General features: G+C 40.7%; 2 protein-coding genes across 5 annotated transcripts in view; one reads left to right on the top strand and one right to left on the bottom strand.

Moving 5' to 3' along the window:
- Positions 1-1,611: 1,611 nt before the first annotated feature.
- On the top strand, positions 1,612-22,597 carry man2a2 (mannosidase, alpha, class 2A, member 2). Of its 2 annotated transcripts, none has more exons than XM_040025295.1 (23): positions 1,612-1,759; positions 3,751-3,910; positions 4,301-4,558; positions 4,669-4,813; positions 7,104-7,275; positions 7,488-7,615; positions 7,962-8,135; positions 8,587-8,773; positions 11,743-11,920; positions 12,269-12,471; positions 12,927-13,109; positions 13,255-13,369; positions 13,468-13,538; positions 13,655-13,820; positions 14,805-15,041; positions 15,272-15,394; positions 16,864-16,978; positions 17,214-17,347; positions 17,427-17,568; positions 17,896-18,029; positions 18,809-19,003; positions 19,116-19,229; positions 19,654-22,597. In XM_040025295.1, exons 2-23 carry the CDS (start codon positions 3,779-3,781, stop codon positions 19,804-19,806), a joined length of 3,459 nt encoding a protein of 1,152 aa, XP_039881229.1. In that variant the 5' UTR covers positions 1,612-1,759; positions 3,751-3,778; the 3' UTR covers positions 19,807-22,597. The 2 variants fall into 2 exon arrangements, with proteins under 2 accessions (XP_039881229.1, XP_039881228.1); XM_040025294.1 differs by having other exon boundaries at positions 2,926-3,910.
- Positions 21,508-27,733, bottom strand: part of furinb (furin (paired basic amino acid cleaving enzyme) b) — a 93,297-nt gene continuing 87,071 nt past the window's right edge. For all 3 annotated transcript variants that reach the window (XM_040025299.1, XM_040025300.1, XM_040025302.1), the window contains exon 16: positions 21,508-26,965. In XM_040025299.1, coding sequence (XP_039881233.1) covers positions 26,259-26,965 — 707 coding nt within the window. In that variant the 3' untranslated portion in view covers positions 21,508-26,258. The remainder of the gene's footprint in view (positions 26,966-27,733) is intronic.

The raw sequence follows: 27,733 nt of genomic DNA, 5'->3' as shown, positions 1-27,733 counted from the left end.
GGTATATATTTCCTATTGCCTGGATTTTTCTGTAAGGTCTCTTACATAATTTAGTTGCAGGAAATCTAAAACAGCACCAGTGTCCCAAAGAAAAAAGGCCTGGCCTGAAATCAACAACAGCTGAATAAACATTTGCTCCTTCCTTTTGTGGAAAATTATGCTGTCATTACTGGTGGACTTTCTGGAACCATAGTACGGAAATAACTTAGAAAGCTTAGCAAACCACTTTTAATATTTTTTGAGACCTTATAAAAAGTTATTGTGTGTTGCGGCTGGAGTAAAACACATTTCCTGTAATTTCCTGCGCATTCTGCTCATTAATAACTGAAGTGACAGCAGACCTTCTGTTTCAAAAAACAGACTTAGATAAGCCACCAAAAAACAACAGTGTAGCTCATCATCAATGCACCATTATGTTTTCCACACAGGGCTTTGCTGCTGTTGTTTACCTGCACTGTGGTTCTCAGCAGCTGTCACTGTGGCCTAAGACTCTTTGTCTGTTGCCATAGGACTTTGGCAGGGGTTACAACAGTCCCACTGCAGTAGCTTTATAAAAATTTCATAGAGATAAAACTTTCCAGCTACCTCAGAAAGAACTCTGTATTGCATTTTTTTTTAAATGCCTGTGTTTCTTATAACAAGCACAGCACTGGAAACAAAACAGGTGAATGCTGGTTATCTTTAATGCCCTATCTATGTAGGTTGATTTGCTTTTAGTCAACCGTTAATTATTAGTGTCTGATTTCTATGCTTAAAAGGTTCTACTGCCATAGTCCACTGAGACATAGTAGGTGAGAAATGGACAGCTACTTTCCTCCATTTTTCAGTCTCTCACATGCATTAGTAGAAAAGGTCTTTCAAAAGGTATTAATAATTTTCAGAATTGAATTTGTTTAGAGCAAAGACGAAACGCTTGTACATTCTTGCTTTTTATAGGAACAGTAAAAAAAAATCATTGAATCTAGTTTGCTGTGATGTTTAAAATGTAATAACAAGCAAGAGTAATTAAAAAAACTTCAGTATTATCATAACCAGTTTATTCCTGTGCCATTGGCGCAGCACATAACAGACTTATTAGCCCTTCTACTGTTCACATTCTGTGCCTTCAGTGTAGGTTCAGGTCAATTTTGAAATGGGCCATGGATTCCCTTATAACATATATTTTGTTTGTTTTAAGGCTTTATCTTTCAAGGCACCCTATGTATAACCTCAGTTACTTATGATCACTACTGTTTTACTATAACACTGTTTGGAGATTCCCCCATGATTCTTCAAAAACCTGCAGGTGCCTGTCTGTGCAGGAAGCTATAGGGAAGTGTGGTGGGAACACCGCTGTACGTTTAAAATCCAGTTTCAGTATAGTTTCACAGTTTCAAGATTCCCGAAAATCGCAGCTGTCTTTGATTTCGACCCTAATTTCAGTAGATACGGCTAAATAGATAACGGATCAAAGCCTACAAAAAATTGTACCTGTACAACAGTATAAAATGTAAAAATATTTTAATTTATGTGGACAAGGATAAGCGGAAGAGTGTGGATGGATGGATTTTTTAAAATAGAAAAAGCTACTTTCTAAATGTCTATTTTACCCAAGATGCTGGTCAGTCAGCAGCACACACCCCCTTTCCTCCCATCAGCCTTTGCAGTAGCTGCTCAGCGGCGCTAGCTGCTAAGCTAGTTTAGGTAATCTGTCAGCCTGCAGATAAATCCACGTACACTGTTGGGCTTTACACTCTTCCGGAATACTCTCCTTTCATGGGTAACGTCAGATTTTATCATTATGAGACAAGGTGCCAAGGTCGTACGCAAATGGTAGTCGAGGTTTCAGGCAAAAGTGAGCGGTTAGCAGGGAAATATCAGCCACGTATTGTCTTAATGTTATCAGTCAATACTTGCTATCGCCCGTAATCACCGACATAAATGTTCAGCGGAACAAAACGACAGATGTGACAGCTGTTTATCCAAATTTATCAGTAGCTTCCTTTGCAGTCCTCATACTAACCCTTTTCCGACACTTGAATCGAGTTCGCAGAGCTTCTAGTAGACGTAACCTGATGGTACATTTGACAGCTAGCGCTAGCTTTTTTTATTCGTAATTTTTAACGTTAGGCAGTAAGTATGATAATTAAAGTTTGACAGTCTCCGTTAATGTGGCTAAAAGATTAATTATTTTTGAATAATCTGCTGTCGTGTGTCTGAGCTTGTGGGAAATAATTTCCGTATAGAAATATTTCACTGCGCTTAAGTTTAAAGCAACCAAGTGTCTTTTGGCTAGCTGCCCGGGGATAGCAAAAGTCTTTCAAGTTAAACCTTATCACACGCGTCAACCCTCAGTCAGTATAACGAAACGTGCAATTTAGGGAGGCTTTGATTTTACATGTACATACACGCATTGACTGTGATGGCTTCTCTAGAAGCTAACTCTTTATATGTCGTCATGTGAACAGCCTTAGGATCAGCTCTGCATTTCCACGTTGTCACATGAATGAGGGACTGTGGTATGCTCCGTCGGGCATCCCAATAAATAAACCCTTTCATGTGGGATGTACTCTGGCCCAGATAGTCTAAGGAAGAATCTTCTTTCTTGTTTTTCCAGTCAGTCTTAGCAAATAAAAGTGCCAGGTCATTATCCAAAGTCCTTGCGCTAATTCTAAAATAGTCCCAGCGTACAAAGGGACCGGATTATGATCGTGGATTTGCACAGAGGAAAGCAACACCCGTTACCGCTGTAAGGAAACCTGGGGCTTTCCATTTGGATGGATTTTCTCCCCCTTTGTCAGCTTTACTTGTCAGATCCAGAAAGAAATATCTTCTAACAGAGACCTCTTTACTAGTGCTTCTTTTGCTCAGTGACACACTGTCTCTTAAAAAGTTTGGCTAAATGTCTATTTTGCAAGTTTTATTAATCTAAAATTTCCCTAACAGCTGAAGAAGACCCTCTAATGTGATTTCAACTTGGCACTTCTGATCAAGGACAGACTCTCTGTCCATGCTGCCACAGTGGATATGCAGTGACTCTGCTGCTGAGAGAGGAATGACATTTGTCTCATTGTAATTCCTGGAGCTGCTTTGGGAACAGTTTGGGCTTGATTAAAAAAAGCAAACAAAAAACCTAGAAAAAAACAAAGTTGCTGCTCAGAGCCAAGTTGGTCTTTTTTTTTCCACAGCCTGCTCTTTTACACTTTCACTGCCTAGTGTGCAAACTGTTACGGCCCTTGGGGCCAACTGAGAAAAAGGGGACTCTAGCTGTAGTGGATTAGACTCTGCCGTGGAAAAGGGACTGGACCAAGAGAGCAGGCCCACAGCAACACGCATCATGCTGTGGGTACACTAGGTTCCCTGTCTGAACCGCTTCTGTGTGGCACTTTATTTTTTCTTTTCCTGCAATCTCATTGATTTGGATGGTTGAGCACAAGGGCCACTTTGAAGGAGACCACCGGTGGCTGTGGTTTGGCCAGAGCTGTCAGACTTCTTGCCAGCTATTACTGATTTAGTACCCTTGTCCACTGCTACTGCTGCTGTAACCTCTTCACTGTGGTCTCCAACATGGTGAGTGGAGGCTGGAAGCATCACAGGAGTGGAACTGAACCATTAATACTGGTCTAGTTGGTTATTTTCCAACCTTTTTTTTTCTTCCTCTTTATCTTTTCTATTGTAAATGATTGCATTCCAATTTTCTGGACCTTTTCCTCTGTACTGAAAAAAAACCTAAACTTCAGTCAAGGTCATTTTTAAAAAAAAAATTGAAAGCCTGGAAAGAATATCGCTTCAGAGGAGGATGAAGCTGAGGAAACAGGTGACGGTGTGTGGAGGGGCCATATTCTGTGTGGCTGTGTTCTCACTTTATCTGATGTTGGATCGAGTCCAACATGACCCTGCACGGCGACAGAGCGGCGGGAACTTTCCACGGGTAAGAGTAATGACCCTTTCTGCAGCTTTTATTATAGCACATTTGTCCTGATTTTATTTTACTGTTTTTCTCCAGTGATATACTACGAGCCTTAAGTCATGATAAGAAACATTCCTGCTTCTAAGGCCTGACTGCTAATTAGTCTAAATATGCTTCACCCTGTTTTTTTTTTTTTTTTACATTTACATATAAATGGACACCTCCAATCATACATTTGTTATAATATAGTTATTTACTGGTTGATATATTTTAAATGTCCTACACTCCTTTGTTGATGTTTCTAAATCATCTGCTTTTTTACTCTTAAAGCTATAACTTGACTACACTAATAGAGCAGAAGAATGCTAGTTTGATCTCTTGTGTTAATCCATATTTTGTGTCTGTTTTTAGAGCCAAATTTCAGTCCTGCAGAACAGGATTGAGCAGTTGGAGCAGCTCCTGGAGGAAAACCATCAAATCATCAGCCACATAAAGGATTCTGTAATGGAGCTCACAGACACAGGAGCTGTCTCTCCCAGTGGCCACCTGCCATTCAGAAGTGCCAACGGTTCCTGGGTCCTACCCTTCGATGGTCGTCCCACTTTCCTTGCTGTTAAGCCGCAGGATTGTCAGTTTGCTGTAGGCAACAGAGATCAACCAGACGTCCAGGTTGGCCAGGCCTTTTGTGTTGTTGTAGCTACTGTAAAAAAACAAAAACAAAAAAAACTTTAAGAATACTTTTGGGGTCTTAACAGGGAGCGCTAATTGTTTTATTTTAGATGCTGGATGTGTACTCCCTCCTCAAATTTGACAACCCTGATGGTGGTGTATGGAAGCAGGGCTTTGACATCACTTATGAACCTAATGAGTGGGATAACGAACCACTGCAAGTATTTGTGGTCCCTCATTCGCACAATGATCCAGGTGAGTTACGTAAACTTTACTGAACATAACCGAGCGCTTCTTTAAAAGTTGGCTGCATCAGATTGTTTTTTTGTGAGACAGTCTAAAAGACGTCTGAGCAGTTTGTTCCAATAGTTTGGTACTTTAGGACTTAACTGAGTGGGAGGCTAGTTTGTAGGGATGCAAAATTCATTCAATATTAGATTCATTTGTTCTCATTATTATTAGCATAATGCTGACATGATTGACGGCTTGGCAACAAACAATGGAATTAGGAAGATATTGCCAATGGAAAACTGGAACAATTCATAGATGGGATTGGCTGAGATTATATTTTAGACTGACATTTCCATTAAGTTTGTTTACCCGCCTGTGCCACATGCTTGATAACTTGACAGTTATTGATATGTTGACAGGCCAGAAAGACCTGCAAATTTTGTCCATCAGCAGTGGGAATAGGTTTCATTCTGAATTGCATTATTTAAAACTTTGCTGAAAAGTTATAAACATGTGTTGTATCCAGCTAGACTGGTGATTTAGTTACAGAAATAATCTCAGCTCTTATTGAAGAGACATGAAAGCAGATCTTATCTGAATTCTCTTAAAGCAGAAAACTGATATTAAGAGTTTAAAATGGGGTTTGCGAAGGTTTTGATGACTGAATGCCAATTTAGAGAGTGAGTAAAAGGCACATATCAAACACTTGAAGCTGTTTAAGCTTCACAAATGAACTTTGAACAGTTTTGTAAGAGTCAGATTGGGATTTTTTCTACAGTTATCCTTTTTCACATGGAACACACAGCAAGGAGTAGACTTCAAACACATTTGCACAACGGGGAATATTGTGCTTCACTTGGTGAGGGAGCTTCCTGTAGTGAGAATGCAGGAGGCAGCGCATGATTTTCTTGGAAGTTGTCATTTTGTGCTAGGTTAAAGCTTTTTTAAAATTATTATGGAGGTGTTCTTTTTGAAACCAGGAATATATAAAAAGGTTTAGTCTGCTGTGATGACTAGGATGGAAAAGTTGAGTTTGAAGGGAGTCACGGTATGAAATGAGCTGTGGATCAATTAAATTAAAAGTAGTGGAGAAAGTAGGAAGGAAGGCAGTGCACTCTTTCGCTGCGCTCGAGGTGAACCAGCGGATAGGGTCCTGCACTTTGCAGAATCCAGAGTTTAAAGTAAGAATGTGAAAGAAAGGGTACAACGGTGTTCGTTTGCTTTCCACAACACTAAATGTGTTTATTTGTCAACACTTTGTCTATTGCTTATTTATGGAAATTGGTGTATACTGAATAGAATAGTACCTAATTTGCAAAATGACATTTCAGAAAAATTGTAATAAAACAAAATAACTGCCCTAATGTCAGTAGATAAATGGAGAATTGTCATAGTGATATCTGCTATTTGAAATACTAGTTCCTAGTAAAAATGTATGAAATTTTACAATGCGTAGCTTTAAAGGTCATTGTTTTGGTCATACTCCACTCACACACTCCACATATGCCAGACTTTACAGTTTTATTCCTCTCCATATTTTAAAGGTTCATATGTCATCCAGGGTCTATGTTAGCGAGCATTTCCTCTCTAAAATGATGTGTTCGTGTCGAAAAGTGACAGTACTTTTTTCCAATACTTTCTGATTTATGAGCTTCATTTCAGATCACCTCTTTAAAAGGCTTTTAAGTTGTAATATGTGATGAAAATTATTACATAGATGTGTATTGAATCAGTACTGAAGTATTGAAGCTGACTGTCTTCTCTTCTGTATGCAAATTGGCACGTAGCTTGATAGGTAATGTCTCATTCGCATAGTTAGACATAGAAATTTCAGAAAACCTTTCATGCAAAAAAACGATTGTCTTAATGTAAGCAGTCAACTAGGGAAGATTCTGTTCACCTCTAATGCATTTCTTCTGATTCTGCATATTTCCCACATGATGTGGAACTTTAGTCGCTACAAAATGTATTAGATTACAACATGCAAAAGAGATATCCTAGAGGAGCTTTGTGGGCTGCAGTATACTATTGCACATTTAAAATGCAAAGAGAGTGCTTTTTAGTCATTTTTCTTAGAAACCACTTTACTAAAAAGGTTGTAGAGGGGAACAGCTCTAGTTGAATAAAACATAAGTTTTATTTTTGATCCGTGACAATCCAGCACTGAGTCTCTTTGTGTGCGCTTTCTTCACGGCTTTGTATTAGCTCTGTTTGGATAAGCATGGGTAGGAGTGAATTATTTCACAGTGTAATTTGTATGAATGTTTGCCAGTGGCTGTGCAGATTGCTCAGATTTGTCCTCTTGTGTTGTTAGGTTGGGTCAAGACTTTTGACAAGTATTTCACAGACCAGACGCAACATATTTTAAACAACATGGTGGTGAAGCTGGCTGAGGATCCTCGCAGGAAGTTCATCTGGTCTGAGATTTCATTCTTCTCCAAGTGGTGGGAGACTGCAGATGTACACAAACAGGAGGCAATGCGCAAGTTAGTCATAGCTTTTGAAGCACACAGCTTTGCCTTTTATTTTTACTCAAAAACAGAGAATTCAGTGAGATTTCTTTGATGTAGACTGGCCCCAAGTACAATATGTTAGACTGTGAAATCTTAAAAATAGCTCATTATCTCCTTAATGTGACTCTCCTTCTTTAGGGCTGGATTATCCTCACCTTGCTGTCTTAATCCTTTCTTTTTAACAGACTGATCCTCGGAGGACAGCTAGAGATTGTGACAGGAGGGTGGGTGATGACGGATGAAGCCAATGCCCATTACTTTGCCATGATAGACCAGCTCATTGAAGGGCATCAGTGGCTGGAGAGTAATCTAGGTAAACAATCCTTCAAGACATTTTATTATTATTCAGCGGATATCATTTATATTCAGAGTAATGTTGAGGTAAAGTTCAAAAAGTGTCATACTGTCTCTGAAAATTAAGGGCTTTTGCCTTCATTCTAGTAAAAATGTAAAATTCTATCACTCCTCACACTGCTTAGTATTGAAATCCTAGCTCATCATCCTACATGCAGCAGATGTAGCCTCTAACTCAGTGGGTGCTCAGATGCTTTGTGCTACTTTCACTGCATCCCACTGAGAAGAGTGATTTCCTAAAAGATGTATTCCTCTTTTATCCAAGCATAAACCTGAAATACTTTGCTTCCTGCTTGCTGTCATAGGTATAACTCCTCGCAGCGGGTGGGCTGTAGACCCGTTTGGTCACAGTGCTACTATGCCCTATCTACTGAAGAGGGCCAACCTGACCAGCATGCTCATCCAGAGGATCCACTACTCCATTAAAAAACATTTTGCCTCCACCCGAAATCTGGAGTTTATGTGGAGGCAGGCATGGGGTGAGTGGACCATAACATCTGATGTCATCTGATTCATGTGCTTAACTTTGTTAAGCTCATTGCCGAATGAGTCATGGCACTCGTTATGGCATTTGAAAGAGGAATTTTTGGAAGGACAACCAGTGGAAAATGGCCTCAGAAGAGCTGCCGGCATTATTTTTTTCTGATTAAACTGGATGTCTGCCAAAGATTATTGTTCATTAGATTTTAATTTGAAAAATTTGATATGCCAGATAATATCAATATGTTACTGTCACTATTTAGGGAGATTTGCTCTGTAATTAAATACTGTCCAGTGTTTAACCAGTGCTAGGTTTTTGAAAATTAAACTGATAGCAGTTCTAGAAGCACTGATATGTGTGTGATCATCTTTGCTCAGAGCAAAATGTGTTCTTTCTGTCAGTATTTCTCATGCTAGTGCTTTGTTGTCCTTACTTTGCCACCCTAACAGACATGGGGTCAAACACAGACATCTTTTGCCACATGATGCCCTTTTATAGCTATGATGTACCTCACACCTGTGGACCTGATCCAAAGATCTGCTGCCAGTTTGACTTCAAGAGGCTACCAGGCGGAAGGATAAATTGTCCCTGGAAAGTGCCACCAAAAACTATTGTGGAAGCCAACGTAGCAGAGAGGTAAGTCTTCACTTTGTGGATGCTCACCGTGGAGCAAAAGATTTCATGCTTAACCCTTTAAGACCTACCATAGAACCAAGTCCGCCAGAGCTTATATTATATTTTTACATGCTGTGGTGCCATTTTTTGGGAGCATTTCAAGTTGCTATACATCAATACAACCATTATAGCCCAAATTTTAATAATATGTCTGCATTAAGTGCATAGTAATTACATAAATTGCAAAAAAGTGCAATAAACTACAAAAAAATTTAAAATCGTTTTTGTTTTTTTAACATTTATTTCTAGTTAGAGAAATTTAAGAGGCTTATCCCTCAAAACTGTAAATACAAAAAAGTTGCACAAACTAGTTTCCCACCAAAGGAAATTTATTTTAAGTGTCTTCATAGTTTTATTTTTGAGATACACCAATTTTCATATACTGCAGGAAAAACGAAAAAATATATTATAGTGCAAATTTGCAAAATAACAGCATATGCATCAAAATAAACTATTTCCAGCAGTGCAATATGAGTCCTCAGCATCCCAGAAACGACACAGAAAGTCATAAAGTCAAAGATAACTTTTAAAAACACAAGTATAGGCTCATAAGGCCACGATGGTAAAAAACTACATTTCCGCAAAATGACGTCACTTCCGGTTTCGGGCAGGTCATGCCGGACATGCGATAGTTCACGCTGATGGACGTAGGAAGTGTTACAAACAGCTGATCGGATCGGCAAAGCGTGTTTCTGGAATATTATGTTTTTGTTGCTGCAAGTGCTTTTTATGCAGTTTTTGCAAAGCTATATGTGGAAGGAAACCGTGACCTAGGACAAGCTGATGGCATAAGATGTAAGTACAACTCCTCCGGTTTCATATGCAAAAAAAATTATTGCGCTAGCTTACATGGTTGCAGTGTTACCAGGATTTAAAAATAGTTACGCAAAATGGAGCGGTTTTTTTTTTTTTTTTTTTTTTGTTTTTGTCTGTGAGAGTGTCTCACGACTATGACGGTCGAGCATGCGACGTCCGTGGCAGAAACAGTACTGACATTACTTTAAGTTTGATAAATGTTAAAACAAATTTCTTCAAGTCAAACACTGTTGCATATAATTTAAATTTTGCTTGATGCAATGTGCATGAAGTTAAAAGATTAAAACTGATAAAACAATTTTCGAAAAGAGACTTTTTGATTTGATTTAATTTTATATGATGGATTATGTTGAATAAAATAGAACTGGGCTGAAAGGTCCATTGCTTTATTACATATTTAGGTTGTGTATCATGTTTTTAAAAAGTAGATAAATAATAAGTAACTAATTAGAAGTAATCAGTAATTAGTAACTAATTATTACTTTCAAGTAACTTGACCAACTCTGTTCATGACAGCTGTAGATTACAGCTCTAACATACTCTGCTCAGTATTTTGTTCTGACCTTTACATAAAAAAAATTGGAGTAGACTAAAATGCTTGTTTTTTGCATAACATGCAAAAAACAAGCATTTTTGTTTAGAGTATAATATGTAACTTTTGACATTGTGCTGCTTTTCAGCCCAGCAACACACAGCCCAGGTTGTTTCGCTGTTGTTGCAACTCTATTTTCTTTAATGGTCCCTTTAAAAATAAACTCAGCTTGAAGTTGTGCCAGTAACAATAGTCAGAGAGGTTGGATGAACAGAGGGAACCAGACATGGGGCCAGATTTACTAAGCTGTACAAAAAGCTCAGAGTACAGTGAAAAGTTTTAAATAAACTTTAAAAACGAGTAATTTCAGTAATGAGCAAAACAGTCCATGTGATGTGGCACGGAACAAAAAACAGGCTAAAGTCCAGTTTAAAAAAAAAAAAATGTTTAAAATGTAAAACCTGTAGATTAACATGTTAAAACAGATTTAATTCATTTTAGTTATTGTGGTTTAGTAAAGATAGAAATGGATAAATATTCATTTGTAGCACATTTGTAAACGATTGAAACTGGGTTTACAACTCATTCAATCACAATCCACACAGCATCATCACAACAGGTTAAAGATAGATATCCAATGGGGCAGATTTCACTGGCTGACTGGCCCTGGTCACACCTGGGATCCTCAATCTGCGTCTTTGGCTGGCGTTTATCGTGCTGCGTCACATATGTTTCTCTCAGGGAACAGCTGGACAGTTCAGACCAAGGAATGACAGTGGAATGAGAGTTCATATGTTATGACACATTAGAGCAAAATCTTAGGTCAGAAATTGGTTGGACCGGGTGTGGCCTTGGAAGTGCTGATAGCTGTTTGCTGGATAAATCCTGATAGGTCAGAAAACGGAGTCATCCAGAGATTAATAAAAAGAAAAAAAAACAACCCCAAAACATTTTTTGTAACACACACTATATTAACTATATAAATCTAAAAACTGACCACCCGAATGTATAGAGGAACATACCATTATTGACTGCCTGAACCTGACTAACTAGGCATAAATGAAATGACTGCAGCTTTGCCATCTCAGTTCAAAGAAGCACTTATTCATTTATTGATTAAAGTTAAAGGAGAGAACGTGACAGACAGACAGCTCTTACATTAACTACTAGTGCAATTAGAAATAATCATCCTGCCTGAGTTATTTATATAAGTTCCTCTTCAAAATTTTCAGCCTGACAGGAACAAAAAATCCATATGCAATAAGGCAAGGAGTAAAAATGATTGTCCATGCTGTGTCTGTTGCTCCTTTGGCTCTCAACCTTTAGCAAATCTGGGACATGGAGTACTGATGCTCTTGCAGTAACATTAAGCAGCCTTTCAAGGACCTAAAGATTTTTTTCAGAGAGGTGTTTCTGTGGAGAATACCTCCAGGGGTAATTTGATCATCGTTCCTCTTTCCTCTTTCCAAGGTCATAGTGATTTCCTAGAAAAGTGTCTTATGCAAAGCATAGAAGCTTGGATGCCAAGAAATATGTCCTAAGTGTCCCCTCTGCCTTTTTTTTTTTTTTTTTTCTCAATCAGGGCACAGCTGCTCCTGGATCAGTACCGTAAAAAATCGAAACTCTACCGCAGTAAGGTGCTCCTTGTTCCTCTGGGGGATGACTTCCGCTACGATAAAGCCCTTGAGTGGGATCAGCAGTATATCAACTACCAGAAGCTGTTTGACTACATGAATTCTCACCCTGAGATGCATGTACAAGTGAGAAATTTATTTGTCAACTGTCACAAATCTTATAGCGAAATATTTTTTTCCTTCCCTCCTGTATTTCATCTTCTTCTTCCATCTCAGTGTGTAGTGTACCAAGTAGTTCAGCATTCAACCTTTCTCATGGTAATGAATCATGCAGTGGTATTTTAACTTGCTGACAGAACAAAGAATCTGTCACGACTTGATGTCTGGTGCAGAAGATGTCATGTAAGATGAAAGGCACAAGCCTAATGTTGAAAGGCTTTTTATTTCTTGTGTTCAGATGTGTTTGAAAGCGCCCATTTTTTTTTATTATTATTATTTTTTTTATTAAAAAGTACATGTCAATCGGCTCCTCAGGCACAATTTGGGACTCTCACAGACTACTTCAGCGCCGTATACAAAACAAACGGCGTGGCCCAGGGATCCAGGCCGGCAGGCTACCCGGTGCTCAGTGGAGATTTCTTTGCCTACGCAGACCGTGAAGACCACTACTGGACTGGTTATTTTACCTCCCGACCCTTTTACAAGAGTATGGACCGCGTCATAGAGTCCCATCTCAGGTAAGGCAGATTTAATCACTAATATTGCTGACTTCAGATTTGGGGGATGTGTTGGTTATCCTCCACTGGTTATTCGGACAAATTTTGGAAAGGACTATTTTGCACTGCAAAAAAATTAAGGTGTGGTCTCCAGTGTAAAGGGACATACCTGTGTCTTTAACTTCTACTAGACAAATTAACCTGCAGAACAAGTTCTGTATCGAGAATGTCAGTTGACACTTGCTCACAGTCAAAAAAAAAGAAAAAAATATTGGTCCTTTTGCTCTCTAACCAATCACTGTGCCTATTCACTAAACCATCAAAAACTTAAAGTCCAACTGGAAATTTTTGTGATGAATCAGTAGAGATCTTATAGTTTGGCCACTGCTGTAGTCAGATAATGTGAACGCACCTTTAGCTGACTAAAGGTACTTTAAAGTTCTCCCTTGTGATAACTATATGTCACTGTCCTTCAGGGGGGCAGAGATCCTCTACAGCCTGGCGGTTGCAAATGCTAGGCATGCGGGCATGGAAGGGCGTTACCCGGTTTCGGATTATTCCCTGCTAGTGGATGCCAGGCGCTCGGTTGGCCTCTTCCAGCATCACGACGCCATAACTGGCACAGCAAAAGAAAATGTTGTCATCGACTACGGCACCAAGTAAGAAACGAAGGGAGTTAGGACGATTACCATCTCGCTTTTAATCTCAAGTCTCTTGTGACTGGCCTGTTCGATACAAATGTGTTGCAAATAAGAAGGTGTCTCCTTGAAGTGCAGCACTTTCATTCCTTCTCATCCTACCTAGATTACTGCGGTCACTTATTGGTCTGAAGAGAGTGATCATTAATGCTGCTCATTTCCTGGTGATGAAGAACAAAGAGTTTTATCGCTTTTACCAGACGGAGCCTTTTCTGGAGACGGTAACTGCAAACTTCACGTACAAAAAACAAACGGACCTGCATATTTGTGTGTTCTTGAATATTCACTGTGCTTTCTGTGTTATATTTTCCTTCTACAGGATGACAGGCGTGCTACTCAAGACTCTATGCCTCAGCGCACTTTAATCGAGCTGGACCCTGCAGGACCAAGGTATTATCTGCATCATCTTGCATCTTTCATCCCCCCCGCCTTCTCTTTCACCTACTCCTACACCATCCTGTGCTCATAATTGCTTTTTCCTTTTCTTTTTTCCCCCTCCCCATCAGGTACCTGGTTATGTTCAACCCAGTTGAGCGAGAGAGGCTATGCGCGGTGACCGTGTTGGTTAACACAGTCAGGGTTCGGGTGCTTACTGAGGATGGACAGACGCTTCCCGTACAGCTGAGTGCTCAGTGGAGCTCTGCGAGTCAGATGAGTGCAGAGGTGTTCGAGGTAAGGCACTGACTTCATTTGGATGCTGGTTTCTGCATAGCGATATTGGCATATCAGTAGCACAGTAGTACACAGAGACTCTCTAGAACCACAGAACAGACTCACAACACAATACGAAGTCATTATGCTCAACTGAAAAGAGAATAGCTATAAAGACATTGAAAAGCTGCCAAGTTAGATCAGATTACTATCTGATAACATACAGGAGGTGGACATTTGTGTATTTAAAGTGGGAATATTTTGCTTTTATGTGAGTATAAGTCTTATACAATAGATTTTACAGTGTTAGACAAGTTTAATTCTCTGTGTGTGTTTACTGTAACTTGGCCAGCGGATGAAACTCCACGAGATAATAACTGCATACATGAGTAAAAACAAAAGGCAAATTTTAAATGCCACATTTTTGCACACGCTGTCGTCTTTATGACAAAATGCTGATTTGGTAGACTCATGAGGTTGGTGGTTTGTGCAGCTTTGCTCACTTTGTTTGTGTTTTGAAGAAGAAATTAATTTGCTTTAGAGAAAAGCCAAGAGGATGTACTGTATGTAAAGTATATGATGTGTGTTTTAAAAGCACTTAGTCTTCTAAATAAAAGTTTTACTTCTTTTTCTCTATTTACCTGCAAGTTGTTACTAGATGTTCTTTTTCAGCTATTGAAAATTACATAAAAAAATAAACTGCCTCAAATCATCTATTAAATCTTAAGGTAATTGAATTTTAATGTTTTTTTTCCCAAAAAATGCTTTCCACCAACAGAGGCTAATGAATTTTCATTTTAAGCGCTTTAGTCAACACAGTCTCTCATAAGATTTTAATTATAGCACTGTTGCTGATATGTAAATGCTTTTACGTTTTAATGAATGCCTTGTGGTCAACGTTTGCATTCTTGTGTAACACGAAGAATGAAGCCAGCATTTTAAAACACAAGCTGTTTGTGTTTTATTTTTGTTCAGAATTAAAACTTTTCTCAATCCCTGATCCAGGCGACATTCATGGTTCGTCTCCCGCCTCTCGCTCTGGCTGTTTTCCATCTGTATGACTCTCCGGACTCACCCATGACACTACGTTCGGACACTCTACTCAGGCTATCTGGTCGGGGTGTTGCCGCCCGAGCTGTGGACCCGCTTCCTGTCCGCTCTCAGCAAGCCGACTCTCAGACCTTCTACATCAGCAGTCAGTCTCTAACGCTAGGCTTCTCTGGAACCACCGGCCTGCTGGAGGTTTGTATTTCCTCTCCTCTTACTTCTGTTTGACTTTGTATCTGTTAAAGTTTCACTGATCTGTTTCATCTTTGATCTGGTGGAGGAAAAGGCCGTGAGTTTGATTTGTAAACAAATCCTTCCCATTTGATCAAAGTGAACATGCTATGTCTTGTTGTTGCGGAGAGAAGCTTTAATCTCTTCTCTAATTGTTTTTTCCCTTTCTGCTCACTCTCTGTTTTCATCTGCAGAGTATCAAACGCAAGGATGATCCTCAGGAAGTGAAGGTTCAGATGCAGTTCATAGTGTACGGCACTCGTCCTTCTAAAGACAAGAGTGGCGCTTACCTCTTTCTGCCAGATGGAAAAGCAAAGGTATTTACTTGACTCTGTCACACGTTTACTTGTCTCTCTAAAGCCTTTGATCGAGACTCCCCTGTGTATACTGTCACAGTGTCGTCCCAGGGAGCTCGGGGCAGGAATTCAGGCAGACTGGGTACTGCTTCATTTTTGCTTGATTTAAAGACAGTAAGAGCTTAGTTGCTGTACTGTATCTGCAACCCCAATTCCAAAACAGAATACAACGATTTGCAAATCTCATAAACCTATAATTTATTCACAATAGTACATAATATATATATATATTTTAGATGTTTAAAGTGAGACATTTTACTCTTTCGTAAGAGATATTGGCCTATTTTAAATTAAATAGGCCAACTACAGGATTCAAAACAGTTGGGCCATGTTTACTGTTGTGTAGCATCCCCTGTATAAATGTCTGGGAACCAGAGGTGACCAGTTTCTGGACATTTGGGAGATAAATGTTGTCCCACTCTAGCTTCTCAACAGTTCTGGGTCTTCTTTATGTTATTTTTTGATTTCATGATGGACCAAAACTTTTCAGCTGGTGAAAGGCTTGGATTTTCAGGTGTGGAGATGTGGACATGGCTTTTATTTTCATTGCACAAAATGACAATGATGAGTGCAAACTGCCTCCAGGGCAAAAACAACTGCATAATTCTAACACAACTCCATGTCCTTGCAAGCATCTGCAGAGACAACATGCTAACACAAAGCTAGACAAGAGCACAGAGTGATGTTTAAGTTGAGTGAATGCTGACCCCACCCCAGCCCAGCCCAGCAGAGTGTTAGGGTTAGAGGTTAGGGCAGTCAGGTGGTTGCCTCCGTTCCTGTATGCTCATGTTTCTGCAGCAGAAACACTGGCGATCACTTTGAAGCCTCTTTGTGTTGGTTTTTGACTTTACTTTGTGTTGTCAGCTTTGTCTTCGTATGTAAAAATTAAAAGGAAAAATCTTAAGTGTGTCCTCATCAGGATTAGGGACTGGTGTGTGTGCGCGCGCAACTGTGGTCTGTAGATTTATGCTGTTAACTGGCAACCGTGACAGTGCATCCAAGGTAATATTATGGAATAACGAGAAAGTAATTTAACAAGTAGTGTAACAAATACCTTCTCTGTCAAGGAATCGAGTAAATAATGTGATACATTGTTTGAGCAACAACCCAACACTGTGCATGATAAAACTTGAACCTGTATTTGTGGATGGCACAGTGTTCAGAGAGAGCGATTTCTGGAAGTGTTTCTGAGCTCATACTGAGTGACTGAATCGTGCCTGTTTTTAATGCACTGCTGCCTGAGGGCCTGAAGATCACACAAATCCAGTATTGGTTGTTGGCTTTGTCGCTTGCGCACAGAGATTTCTCTATATTCTCTGAGTCTTTTGATGATATTATTTACTATAGATGAGGAAAAGTTCAAAATCTGCAATATTACATTGAGGAACATTTTGAAATCGCACTGTTTCGATTTCCTTTTACTCTTTCAGCCTTACCACCAGAAAGAGCCACCTGTGGTGCGAGTTGTTGAGGGGCCTCTTTTCTCTGAGGTGGTGGCACACTACCAGCACTTTCAGCAAACCATCCGCATCTACAATGTGCCAGGTAGTAACTACTCAAAACTGCTTGGTGGATTGAGCTCAAATTGGCTTTGCCCAGGCTTTTTATGTTTAAAGACACCAGATGGTAGAATACAACAACAGCCAATATGTTTAACAAAATGACAATTTAGAATTTAATGAGATTTTTTTTTTTTTTTTTTTTTTTTTTTTTTAAGCGTGAGGAAGTCTTGTTTTTAGTGAACATTTCCATCTTCCTCTGACTTGTTTCGCATTTTCAGGGGTGGATGGTTTATCAATAGACATCACCACCATGGTGGACATTCGAGATCAGACCAATAAGGAGCTGGCCATGCGACTGGTCACTGACATCCAGAGTGGAGAGGTCTTCTACACAGACCTCAATGGCTTCCAGGTCAGTAGCATCATGAGTAAAGGAGAAATAACAACTTGTATTCAGATTTATTTGAAATGTTGCGTTTGTTTTCTATTAGATGCAGCCTCGCCAACACTACCTGAAGCTGCCCTTGCAAGCCAACTTCTATCCCATGCCCAGCCAGGCGTACATCCAGGATGGCAACTACCGCCTCACGCTGCACACGGCTCAGGCTCTGGGTGTCAGCAGCCTGGAGAGTGGTTTGTATCCTGTTACATTTTATTCAATAATGTGCCATTTTTCTTCATTTAATCTTTTAATGGAAGTTATCTTTGAAACGTGTGGTATTTTTCTTTGTTTACTGTGCATTAGGACTCAAGCACTTAGCTCTCCCTCTTCTCCCTTAAGAGGTTCTCAGAGAGTGAAACCGTTTAAATCCGCACGTTTGTGTGCTGAGCTAATCCTTTTATCATCATTAGTAATGTTTCTAAATGACAGATAGCTCAAAGTGTTTGCATCTATTGACTCAAGTCTGAAAGTTCAATACGTGAGCTCAAGCTGTTGTCTCTGGTCCGCTCTCCCTTCAGGCCAGCTTGAAGTGATTATGGACCGACGACTGATGCAGGATGATAATCGTGGGCTGGGTCAGGGCTTGAAAGACAACAAGAAGACGGCCAATCGTTTCCGGCTGCTGCTGGAGAGGAGATCAGCCAGTAACAAGGTCTGTAAGATGACAGCAGCGGTGGTCTTTCCAGCACACCATAGCTGGCTCAAGGAATTGAAAGACTGTGCAAGGTTGTCGGGTGCAGTGTGTGATTTGTTCTCCGTCTGTGCTATCTGTTAACACCTTTCCTCATATTGTTTTCCAGTACTCATTACCAGCCCATCTGTCTTTTTGCTATCCTCTCCACTCTCTAATTTTGTTTCCCTTCTCTTCTTCTCCCCCCCCCCTCACTCCACTACCTTCAGCACGATGGCTTCTTTGCCAAACTCTCGTCCTTGTTACGTTCTTTTCTCTCTCCATTACTGAGTGACCGAGTTCAAGAGGTAAAGCTGTATCTTTAGTTATGGCTCATAGCTCCAGTTTTTCCCCTTCCTTCCACCTCACAGTTGTAGCCAAACCAGTTCATCTTTATGACAGCCCGACTGAAAGAAACAAATGATGTCATTTATCAAGTAAATGAATGCACATTGGCAGAGAATGGAAGGCATCGGTTGCAGTTTTATCATCGGGCTCTCCATCTAACCTGTCGATCATACGGGGGCGAAGTGTTGCCAGAGACGATGCATGTGATTTAAATGTTCACATCATAAAGTTGTGATTAGCACCGTGTCTGTCTGGACTAGAATTAGAAATACGCCTCCTGCTCGGACAGAGTAATTAGAGCCCGTCCCTCATGTAGTGGCACTAGAGCATCTCTAGAGGTGACTCAAGATGCTGTAATAGTTCTGCAGTCATTTATCACAACTGTTTTAAAATCTGACTTTGCCCTCCTGCAGATGACTGACAGTGCAACAACCAGCTTCCCATCTGTACTCAGTCACATGACCAATGCCATGCTGAACCATGAGGTGTTGGCCTTACCCATTCTGCCCAAAAGACGCGGCATCCCTCCTCTACAAACCTTTGCTCCCCTCAAGTCCATCCTCCCCTGCGACCTCCACCTGGTGAACCTCCGCAGCATCCAGAGCCAGGTATGAAGACACATTTAAAAAAAAACAAACAAACACGATTTTCACAAAGTGGAAACTTTATTTTAGACATTTCATACTTTGATTCGTTTTTCGTGTGTTTGCATATGAGCAGCAGGACCCCCTGTCTCCCTCTCCATACACCGCTTTGATTCTTCACCGTCTCGCGCTGGACTGCAACTTCGAAGCTCAGAACCTCGGATTCAACTGCACCACCACTCAGGGACAGGTCAGGGTTGAAACTCACACGCAGGATAAAACTACTCTACATTTTTGCATGATAAGAGGTTTATTTTGTAGCATATTTAAGTTCAGCTGCATTGTTATTTCTGTCATATGTAACTTTTTTTTTATCCTGCCTAATGACATTTAAAAAGAAGTAATTTTGACTCGACTGCCAAAGCATCTGTTGATTAAAGTAGTCCTTGCGACAGAATCCACGCTGATTGTGAGTACACTGACAATGATCAAATAATGTTTTTTTTATTGGCAGCACTTTTTACTGCTGATAATTACATAGTCAATTTTGTTGATGAGCCTCCTGTAGATGTGGATTTTTCAGTTCATCTTGTGCTGTGTTGCTTTTGCTTAAAAGAAGTCTCCTGCTGTCTGTATTTTTCTCTGAAGCTCTCCTCCTTTTTCTCCCTGTCCAGCTGAGCGTGTCGGCTCTGTTCAAGAACCTGGACCTACAGCTGCTTCAGCCCATGTCACTAACTCTGATGCACTCCGGCACGCCTCTGGCCAACAACACCACCATCACCCTCGATCCCATGGAGATCTCTGCCTTCAAGCTCAAGCTGCGATAAGAACGGTGCCGATGAAAGAAACCCTCTAAGACTCCTCGGACCAACAACCACCTCCCACGCCGAGCATGGGCTGGCAACGGAGGGGTCTGGGACTCTGTTTTTTTTTTGTTTTTGTTTGTTTTAAAGTAGAACTACAAACGCTACAGGAGAGATAGGGTCCACTGTAACAGGACTGACTGCACAGCAGGGGGCAGGCGATAGCCGTTACTGCAGACGGCTCAAAGAGCAGCAGAACCCGGGTGAACTTTTAGCTGTTCCAAAATGACAAAGACGGCCAGAATCACTCATCAGATTCAGCCGGGTGTCTGTTCAGTGTCGGTGGTCGAAAAATTAAGGGTTCTCCTTTGCAAGGAGTTTCTTTTTCTATCTCTGCTTCATCCTGCACTGAACTACTGAATGTAAATATTCAAAATGACAACAAAAAAAAGAGCCCGGGACGCGTGTCACATCAGAGTGCAATTTGCAAAGCTTTATTTAGAAAATGGGTTCTTAATTTTGTTTTTTCCCCACAAATGCAGCGAAGATGAAACGGATCAGTGTTTTGATTTTGAACCGTTATAAGGTTGACTGACATTTTTTTTTTTTTTCTCCTCCTTTTTGACAGTCTCAGTTGCAGCAAAGAGAATGTGAGGTCTTTTTTTTTTTTTTTTTCTCTCTCATATCTCAACTCACCAGGAGGCAGAAGCTGCGAATCCTTACGCTGCCCGATTCCCACTTTGGTCACTATGTGATAACCGTGCGATCATTAATCATACTGGGTGACTGTTTACCTGTCCACTGTTTCCCCTTGTAGATAGGAAACTTTCTTTTTCCTCTTCCTGAGCTTCCTCTTCGCGGATGAAAAATGTGTGGAAAGACTGTGAATTTCAAGCTCCCGTTGGTCGTTCCTGTGCTTGTACTTCACTGTTGAGAGTTTGGGCTGTACCATACTGTATGCAGTAGAAGATTAGACAAAGACTATACCTCATATATACCATGCAGCAGATATATTGGTACCTGTGTGTCTGTGGAGTATGTTTATGTGAATCTATGAAGGTTTGTTTTCTTTTTTTAAAATGGGAGCATTTTCGAGGTGTACACTTTCAGGGACCATCCATAATACTGTTGATTATCATTAGTTAATGTGGGTGTCTGTCGAGCAGTGCCTCATTTCACTGAAGGAAAATAATTCACATTGATGGGAAATATCAGAAATTAAGTGGTCAGTTCATCCGAATTATAAGAGCAAATACTTTTATTTTTTTTATACTTCTAGTGGTGTGGAAACTCTTGAAGGATATTCTTTTGATTTGCACCTTATATGAAGAAAAAAACACAACTCCAAACGATCAATCAACTGAGGCTTTGGAGGTATAATAATATGTGGCCATGCAGGTTGTTTTGAGAAATCTGTTCAGGGCTTCTATTACGTTACTTTCATTATGGCAAGGCTGTAAAACTATCATCACCATTTCCAGAGCCCAAGGTGACTCAGTTTTATTGCACTTTTTGTTTTGTGCATTGCTCTGTCCAGATTCCCAGAAATATTGCGTTCATTAAGACTTCGAACTGTAGCAGATAGTGCTTTAAAAAGCTAAGTAGAAAAGAATGTTTCTCAATTTTATTTTATTTTGTTTCATCTAATCATGGATGGCACAGTGACTATTACGCTCCAAAATGTCGCTCAGATTTCTGCCACACCACCCCATTACAGCTATTTTAATTTGATTTTTGATTTTTTTTTTTCCTTCCCCCCCATTGACTGCTGCTTTAAAATTGCTGCTGCAATCTTGTCGCAGAAACAAAAGAGCACGGCTGATTTACAGTGTGAATGTGAGACCTTCTCAGCTGCGAAATGCTAAAACTAAATTGTGGATCGAGGCTCGGGAACGCCCCCGAAAACAAAGGGGGAAAACATTTGCTTTGTTTTGTTATGATTGCTCGGTTTGGTTTCATTATTTCCTAAAAACTTGTCAGTATACTGAGCAGAAAACAGGAAGCCATAAACATGTAGCATATGTTTTATTAAAATGGGTCTGGAAGCAGAATTTCATTGACATTTTAAGAGAGATCTCCAAAGCTGGACTCTTAATACAAACACTGCCTGCATAGCCACGTCCTACTGAAGTCCAGTTATGCCTTTGGTCTAATTTGGGTGAACTGATCCCCCTCCAATCCCCAAAACATCAAGTCTGTTTCTTCTGATGAGCTGCACTTCTTTGTATTTGATCTCCACAGTGTTTCTCACCCCAAGGCTGTCTCCAGCCTTTCCTACCCTTATTTGCTCTTTCACAGCATCCATAGATGACGTCATCAGTGTCCAAAGCTTAGGACAGACATCTCGTAGCCCCCCCACCTGTATCTTAGCCTCACCATGTCGCGTCGCTTTACCCCGTCTCTATATTCACTTTTCTTTCCTTTTTTTCCTCCACGGGAGGTCTGCTGCTTTTTGCTGCTCCCGCCACAATTCAATACTTTCTGCTCTGGCTCTCACGGTGAGCGCCGCAGAACCCTTCTCTCCCCTCCAGCTGTGGTTAACATTTCTGTCAGCAGATTTCACTTCATCTCGCATCGCACTTTCTCCCCGGTGTCTTATAACCTTGTCATAAACTTCTCCCCTGCTGTTTCGATGTGCGTCTGACTTTCTGTGTAAACGTCTTTTTCTTTTTTCTCTCCTCTCTTGTAGCACTGTTTTTGTTTGTTCAGAGGTAATATATGAAAGTCTCTACTTGCATTTGTTATTCACGGGGGATTAACGCTGCAGAAGAACAAAAAGAGATGGGACGCGAATAAAGATGACAACACAAAGTTAGCCTTTTGTAAAGGCCTCTCTTTATCTCCAAACACTTCCACCCACCCCCCTCCCCAACTGTTTAATTCATTAATTAATATCTGGATAATTAACATGCTGTTCCTAAATAGATTAAGTGATGATCAGCAGGGGGCAACATTGAGTCGGTGTAAATGTCTGTGGATGCTGTCAGTCAGAGAAGTGCAGCGGCATATCAACCCTGTTAGACTGTCCAATGCTTCACTTGTCAGCAGTCGGTCTCCCGCTCGGCATATCTGTCAAGGCGAGCATTAAAGTTTACACTTCAACTCACATGTAGTTAAAAGCAGCAGGAAGTTTTCCCATGTTTACCACTTTGAGGTGAAGGTGTTGATGGTATGGTTGACAGCAGCGAGCAGGAGTCGAACATAAAATGCTTCTTTGCTGCTGCTACATAAAAATGGATCAGGGATCTGGAAAAATGGTGCCTCTCGTCGCATTTTGGAAGGGAGGGGGTGAAATATGACGGGTGACTTTATGATGTTCAGCAACAGCACAGATAACATGACCTGCTGGAATAATGAGGCCCTGAGTCCAGAGCATTATATTGTGAAATCAACTAATGAGGAGCTGATTCGTGAGTCCCGTTTTAATTAAGGGAATGTGTACTGTTGCCAAGTCTAGTTAGTAGACAGCATTGTCGCAGAACATGGCAGCTAATTACTACAAGCTAAAGGGCAAGGTGTGGGGGGAAAAAAAGGACAAACAAAATACCCACTCCTACATACGAGTAATGGCGGTGTGACTGATGGAGACAAAGGGCTTTCAAATTCATCCACTTTTTCCAAAAGGTAAAAAAAAAAATCTACAAAACAATTTGCATACGCAATTGGTTTGTATTTAAAATGCAAAACATGACATGCAGGAAGTGCTGAATTGTGCAGCGAGTTCTCCCGGCAGATCTAATTATGGGCCACAAAATGAATGTACCTTTACCCATGAACCCAGTTACCTGCACCTCTGTAGAGAGGGGGGGCAGCTGCTAATGAACAAAGCTGCTGCCGCCGCCCGCCTGGTGTTTTCCCCCATGCATACAAACCTCCATTTATATTAATTTAAACTTTAAGGGGCCCGCTACGCTGAAGCTTGAGGGAACAGTTTCTTGAAGGCGTTCTTGGCAGCTTTGCTCACTGCTGCAACTGGATGGCAGGCAGGAAAAAAGAAGGCTGGCACTCTGTTAAAGCTCAATGCCAGGAGTGAAGGAAACGCAGCGGCAACACTGATATATGACCATGAAGAAGCGAGGAACCATCTGCTCTCTCTGGGATGTTTGTATGTCAGGGGCTGAATTTAAGATGCATTAAAAAAACTATAAAAGGTTTCAACGCTGGCAGTAAAAAACAGACATGCTTTACAACAGCCAAACTTTTTTTGTTTTTTTTAATTAATCCAGCATGAAATTGATCTCAACACATAACATCCATCATCATTTAAATAGTAAAAAAAAAGGATTAAAAATAAAAACAAACATAGAAAATTGAATCATTATCTTCTGATTTTTTTTAATCACTAGCCATTCTGGTCTTTTGGATCCAAAGGCTTTGATTTGGCCACGTAACTGCAAGTCTACGTCGTTATAGAGAGAATATAAAGCATGAATTTGTCCTTTTATGTTTGGTGTTCACAGCAGAAAGGGAGGACGCTTCACTTTGATAAAGATGTTCTGAAAGAGAAGCCCCAAAATCAATATAAAGCACACTCTGGGGGGAAAATGAAGAGAGAATTATCTTGTTTCTCACCCGCAGTAACCAAGTGGCACAATGCTTCACAAGGTTAGCCAAGCAGCTTTTGGGCTGAGTGGTTAATGTCATTAAAAAAAACAGTGCTGCTCACTGTAATTCGGCACATTTCTGTGTGATTGATGTACCATCTCTGGTGTCTGCGCTGCAGTGGAAATTCCCACTGAGGCTTGATTGAAAACAGAGCATCCTCCACAGTTTCCTGCTTATCAAACAACCTGCGGGGATGTTTTATTATGCTGTCCCAGCGCGCTGCAGAAATCCTCAATTTAAAGTTTTTCTTAGCATTAATGAACAGCGAGTCAACTTTATAACCCCTGGCCTGCAATCTGTCAGGTCTCTGATGAAAGATAACAACAGCAATATATTAGAAGTCCACCTGAAGTAGAGGCCTGATGTTTGTAGTTGAGACAAATTAGATATGCCTTAGATAAAGTAATGGAGTAAAGGGCCAATCCACACATTTCTACACACTGCTTGGCACATGTGCTTCTCAGCCTCTGAATAAGGCCTTTACTTCTGGAGGTGCTTTGCTAAGCCTGAATAATTAACTACTGTGATTGCATCAAGGTTACTCCGAGTTCTGATTAGTTTTTATGCTAGGGGGCGCTGTTGTTTTCTCCCCGTCAGGAACCATGCATTACCAAGTGCAGATATATAGTTTGAAATTTACAGATATTCAGTTCGACACTAGTATTCATTGATTTGGGGCCTAGACCTACAAATGCAATCAAAAGTTTGCAACTTTGTCTATAAAAAGCAAAAACCATACCCAACTTGAATTTGAGCTCCGCTTCAAGGTCAGCTTGACCTTCTCGAGTGCTTCCAGCACTCCCACTATTTTTTTTCTTAAGTCACTCCCTGGAGCTGCCCTTTTCATCACATGTGTCTCGGCAGATTCATCGCGACCTCAAATGCCTCGAGTAAACAACTTCCCTCTCAAACTGACCAGGATGTCACATAAAAGATCATCCACGGTGATGAGAGCAAAGGGTTACAAACTACAACCCAAAACACCAGAATGCACTTTTCAGTGGAAGTGCCCGAAGGCGCTGCATCAAGCCGCGAACACAACCACGAGTACAGGAACACTTTCCTGGTGGTGTGGACTGTGATTTTGTCACCCTTGTCTCTGTAATGCTATAATATCCCGAGGCATCAGAGAGAAAATATTCCAATAAAAGCCAAAATATTCTTATCTTCCTTGTTTGCCTTTGCACGCCTGCAGCATATGGCTACAGAATAATTTTGAGTTTGCACTCTTCTGCAAAATTATAATTCTAATTAAAGCGCCATTTTTTAAATTTTTTTTTTAATAAGTGGCGGAGATACAGCAACCGTCACAGACGCACAGGCGGTCAGAAGGAGAATTCTAGTGGCTGATCAAAAATAGCAGTCGCGCTGAATGCACTGCATTGTTGCCAAATTTAAATAAGGTATGTTTATTTATTCTAGGTGGAGTTGCACAACGTCATGGTCGTGCCTCTTCAAAACTCAGGATATCTTGGTCTCTGCTGCTTAATATTAGACCATTCTGTCTCTAACTCTCTCCTGTTAGGTATCCAAGCTTTAAGGGTGTGGCAGTACTCATTTTCTGGAAAGCACTGAAAAATATTTCCGAAGTAAATTAGCTGCATAACACATTTAAATGGTGACAAAGCTTATCAATACAACTGACATCAATCAAATAAAAGATAAAATACATGAAAATACACATGAAGCATGTAGCAAATAAATACAAGAAAAAAATGATTGGCTCTTTTGCGTTTGGATGGGGTGCTGATGGGACAGTAAGGCCTGCGCTTTGTGTTTTTCTGAACCTGTGCGATTCTGCTTCACGAATCAGCTCCGTGCAGTCAGACCTGTCGTCGTGTCAGACACCACAACAGCAGATGCAGCTTCGGCTAGATTGAGCTCTGCGTCTTAATAAAAGCTGTTCTCTCGCTGTGACCGTCCACTTCCTCGCTGTCTGATTCAGACTCGTAGGCAATCATGTCCTCATCTGCCCACACAGTGGGGATTCCTTTGTAGCATATCCTTGCCTTTCTCTCCCGTCCCTGCCGGAAGCCAAAACCAAAGCCCACCCGCACCCCGTTCGTCTCTGAAAATCCAGAGGGCAATTTGGTCCTCCGGGCAGAAGCGCCACCTGAGCGTAACTGCAGCAAGAAGAAGACCCCGACGAAGGCAGCCAGGATGAAGGCACAGCTGAGAAGGGCCACGACGGCGGGGAGTTGAGTGGACGGAGCTACAATGAGCCCTGGGGATTCCTCAGCAACTTTGCTGTCGTGGTCTGCTGCTGCTGGACTCGCACCTTCTGGCTGCGCTCCGTCACCCTGGAGTCCTCCAGTTAGAGGGGATTTTCGCTGGACTTGGTTCTGGTGCAAACAGGAGGTGAAGACCAGATGGCTGTGAGGAGGGCAGGACAGGCAATCTGCAGGCCCGGTGCCAGAGCAAGTGAGACAGGCAGGATTGCAGGGCAGGCAGGCCTGGACGGAGGACAAATCTACCCAGTTCTCCAGAGAGAGGTTGAGGAGCTGCTGCCCCGACGTGAAGCCTGGCGGACACAACTTCACACAACCCTGCAGGAAGAGGGAGAAGCCAGGGCTGCACTCTGGATGGAGAGGGGCAGATTAATTAGTCAAGAGGGCGTTTATGTCATAAACACAATGAAAATAAGACCTACAAATGATTTCTGAACTTTGAACCACATACCGTCAAACACTGTTTAAAAAAATATATATATATATTTGTGTATTATTATCACTCCCACTGCACTGTGTATTTTTACTGTATATAGTAATCATTTGTTCACAGTATAGTATTTTGGCATTTTTTTGTACACCATTTTTCCTTATTTTTATTTTTCTAATACATCTTTTTCACCCTGTCCCCTGCGCACAAGTGAATTTTCCTAGTGTGGGATTAATTACAGTCCATATCTATGTCACTGCATGTAATTAATTGGAACTACATTTCTTACTTGTTAATGAGATAAAGAAGCTATAAAGTGTCTTTAGTCTATAAAAACCATAAATAAATATGAAATATATTCTACCCTAAGACAGCTAATTTACAAAAGAACACAAACAGGCAAAAAAACAAGTGTTAACAATTATTTCAGTATTTCCTCCTTTTGTTCTTTGTTGGTTTCTGCAGTCAGAACCTTAGACTTAATTTGAGGGAAATTAGCAGGCAGCTGAGGAAATGAAATAAAAGAAGCAGTAATAACTGCAATGTTGATTTTACTGAAATTTTTGAAATGTCTAAAATGATTAAGAGGAAAGCGCCTGACTCGAAACATAAAATAATTTTTGACTTCGTCTGCTTTTCACTGAGGAAGTCATCCTTGCTGACAACATGCACCTGAGGCACTGGCGCA

Source organism: Simochromis diagramma, unplaced genomic scaffold, assembly GCF_900408965.1.
Source record: "Simochromis diagramma unplaced genomic scaffold, fSimDia1.1 OVJJ01000293.1, whole genome shotgun sequence".
NCBI classification, from domain to species: Eukaryota; Metazoa; Chordata; class Actinopteri; order Cichliformes; family Cichlidae; genus Simochromis; species Simochromis diagramma.
This window is presented reverse-complemented; position numbering and strand designations above follow the sequence as displayed.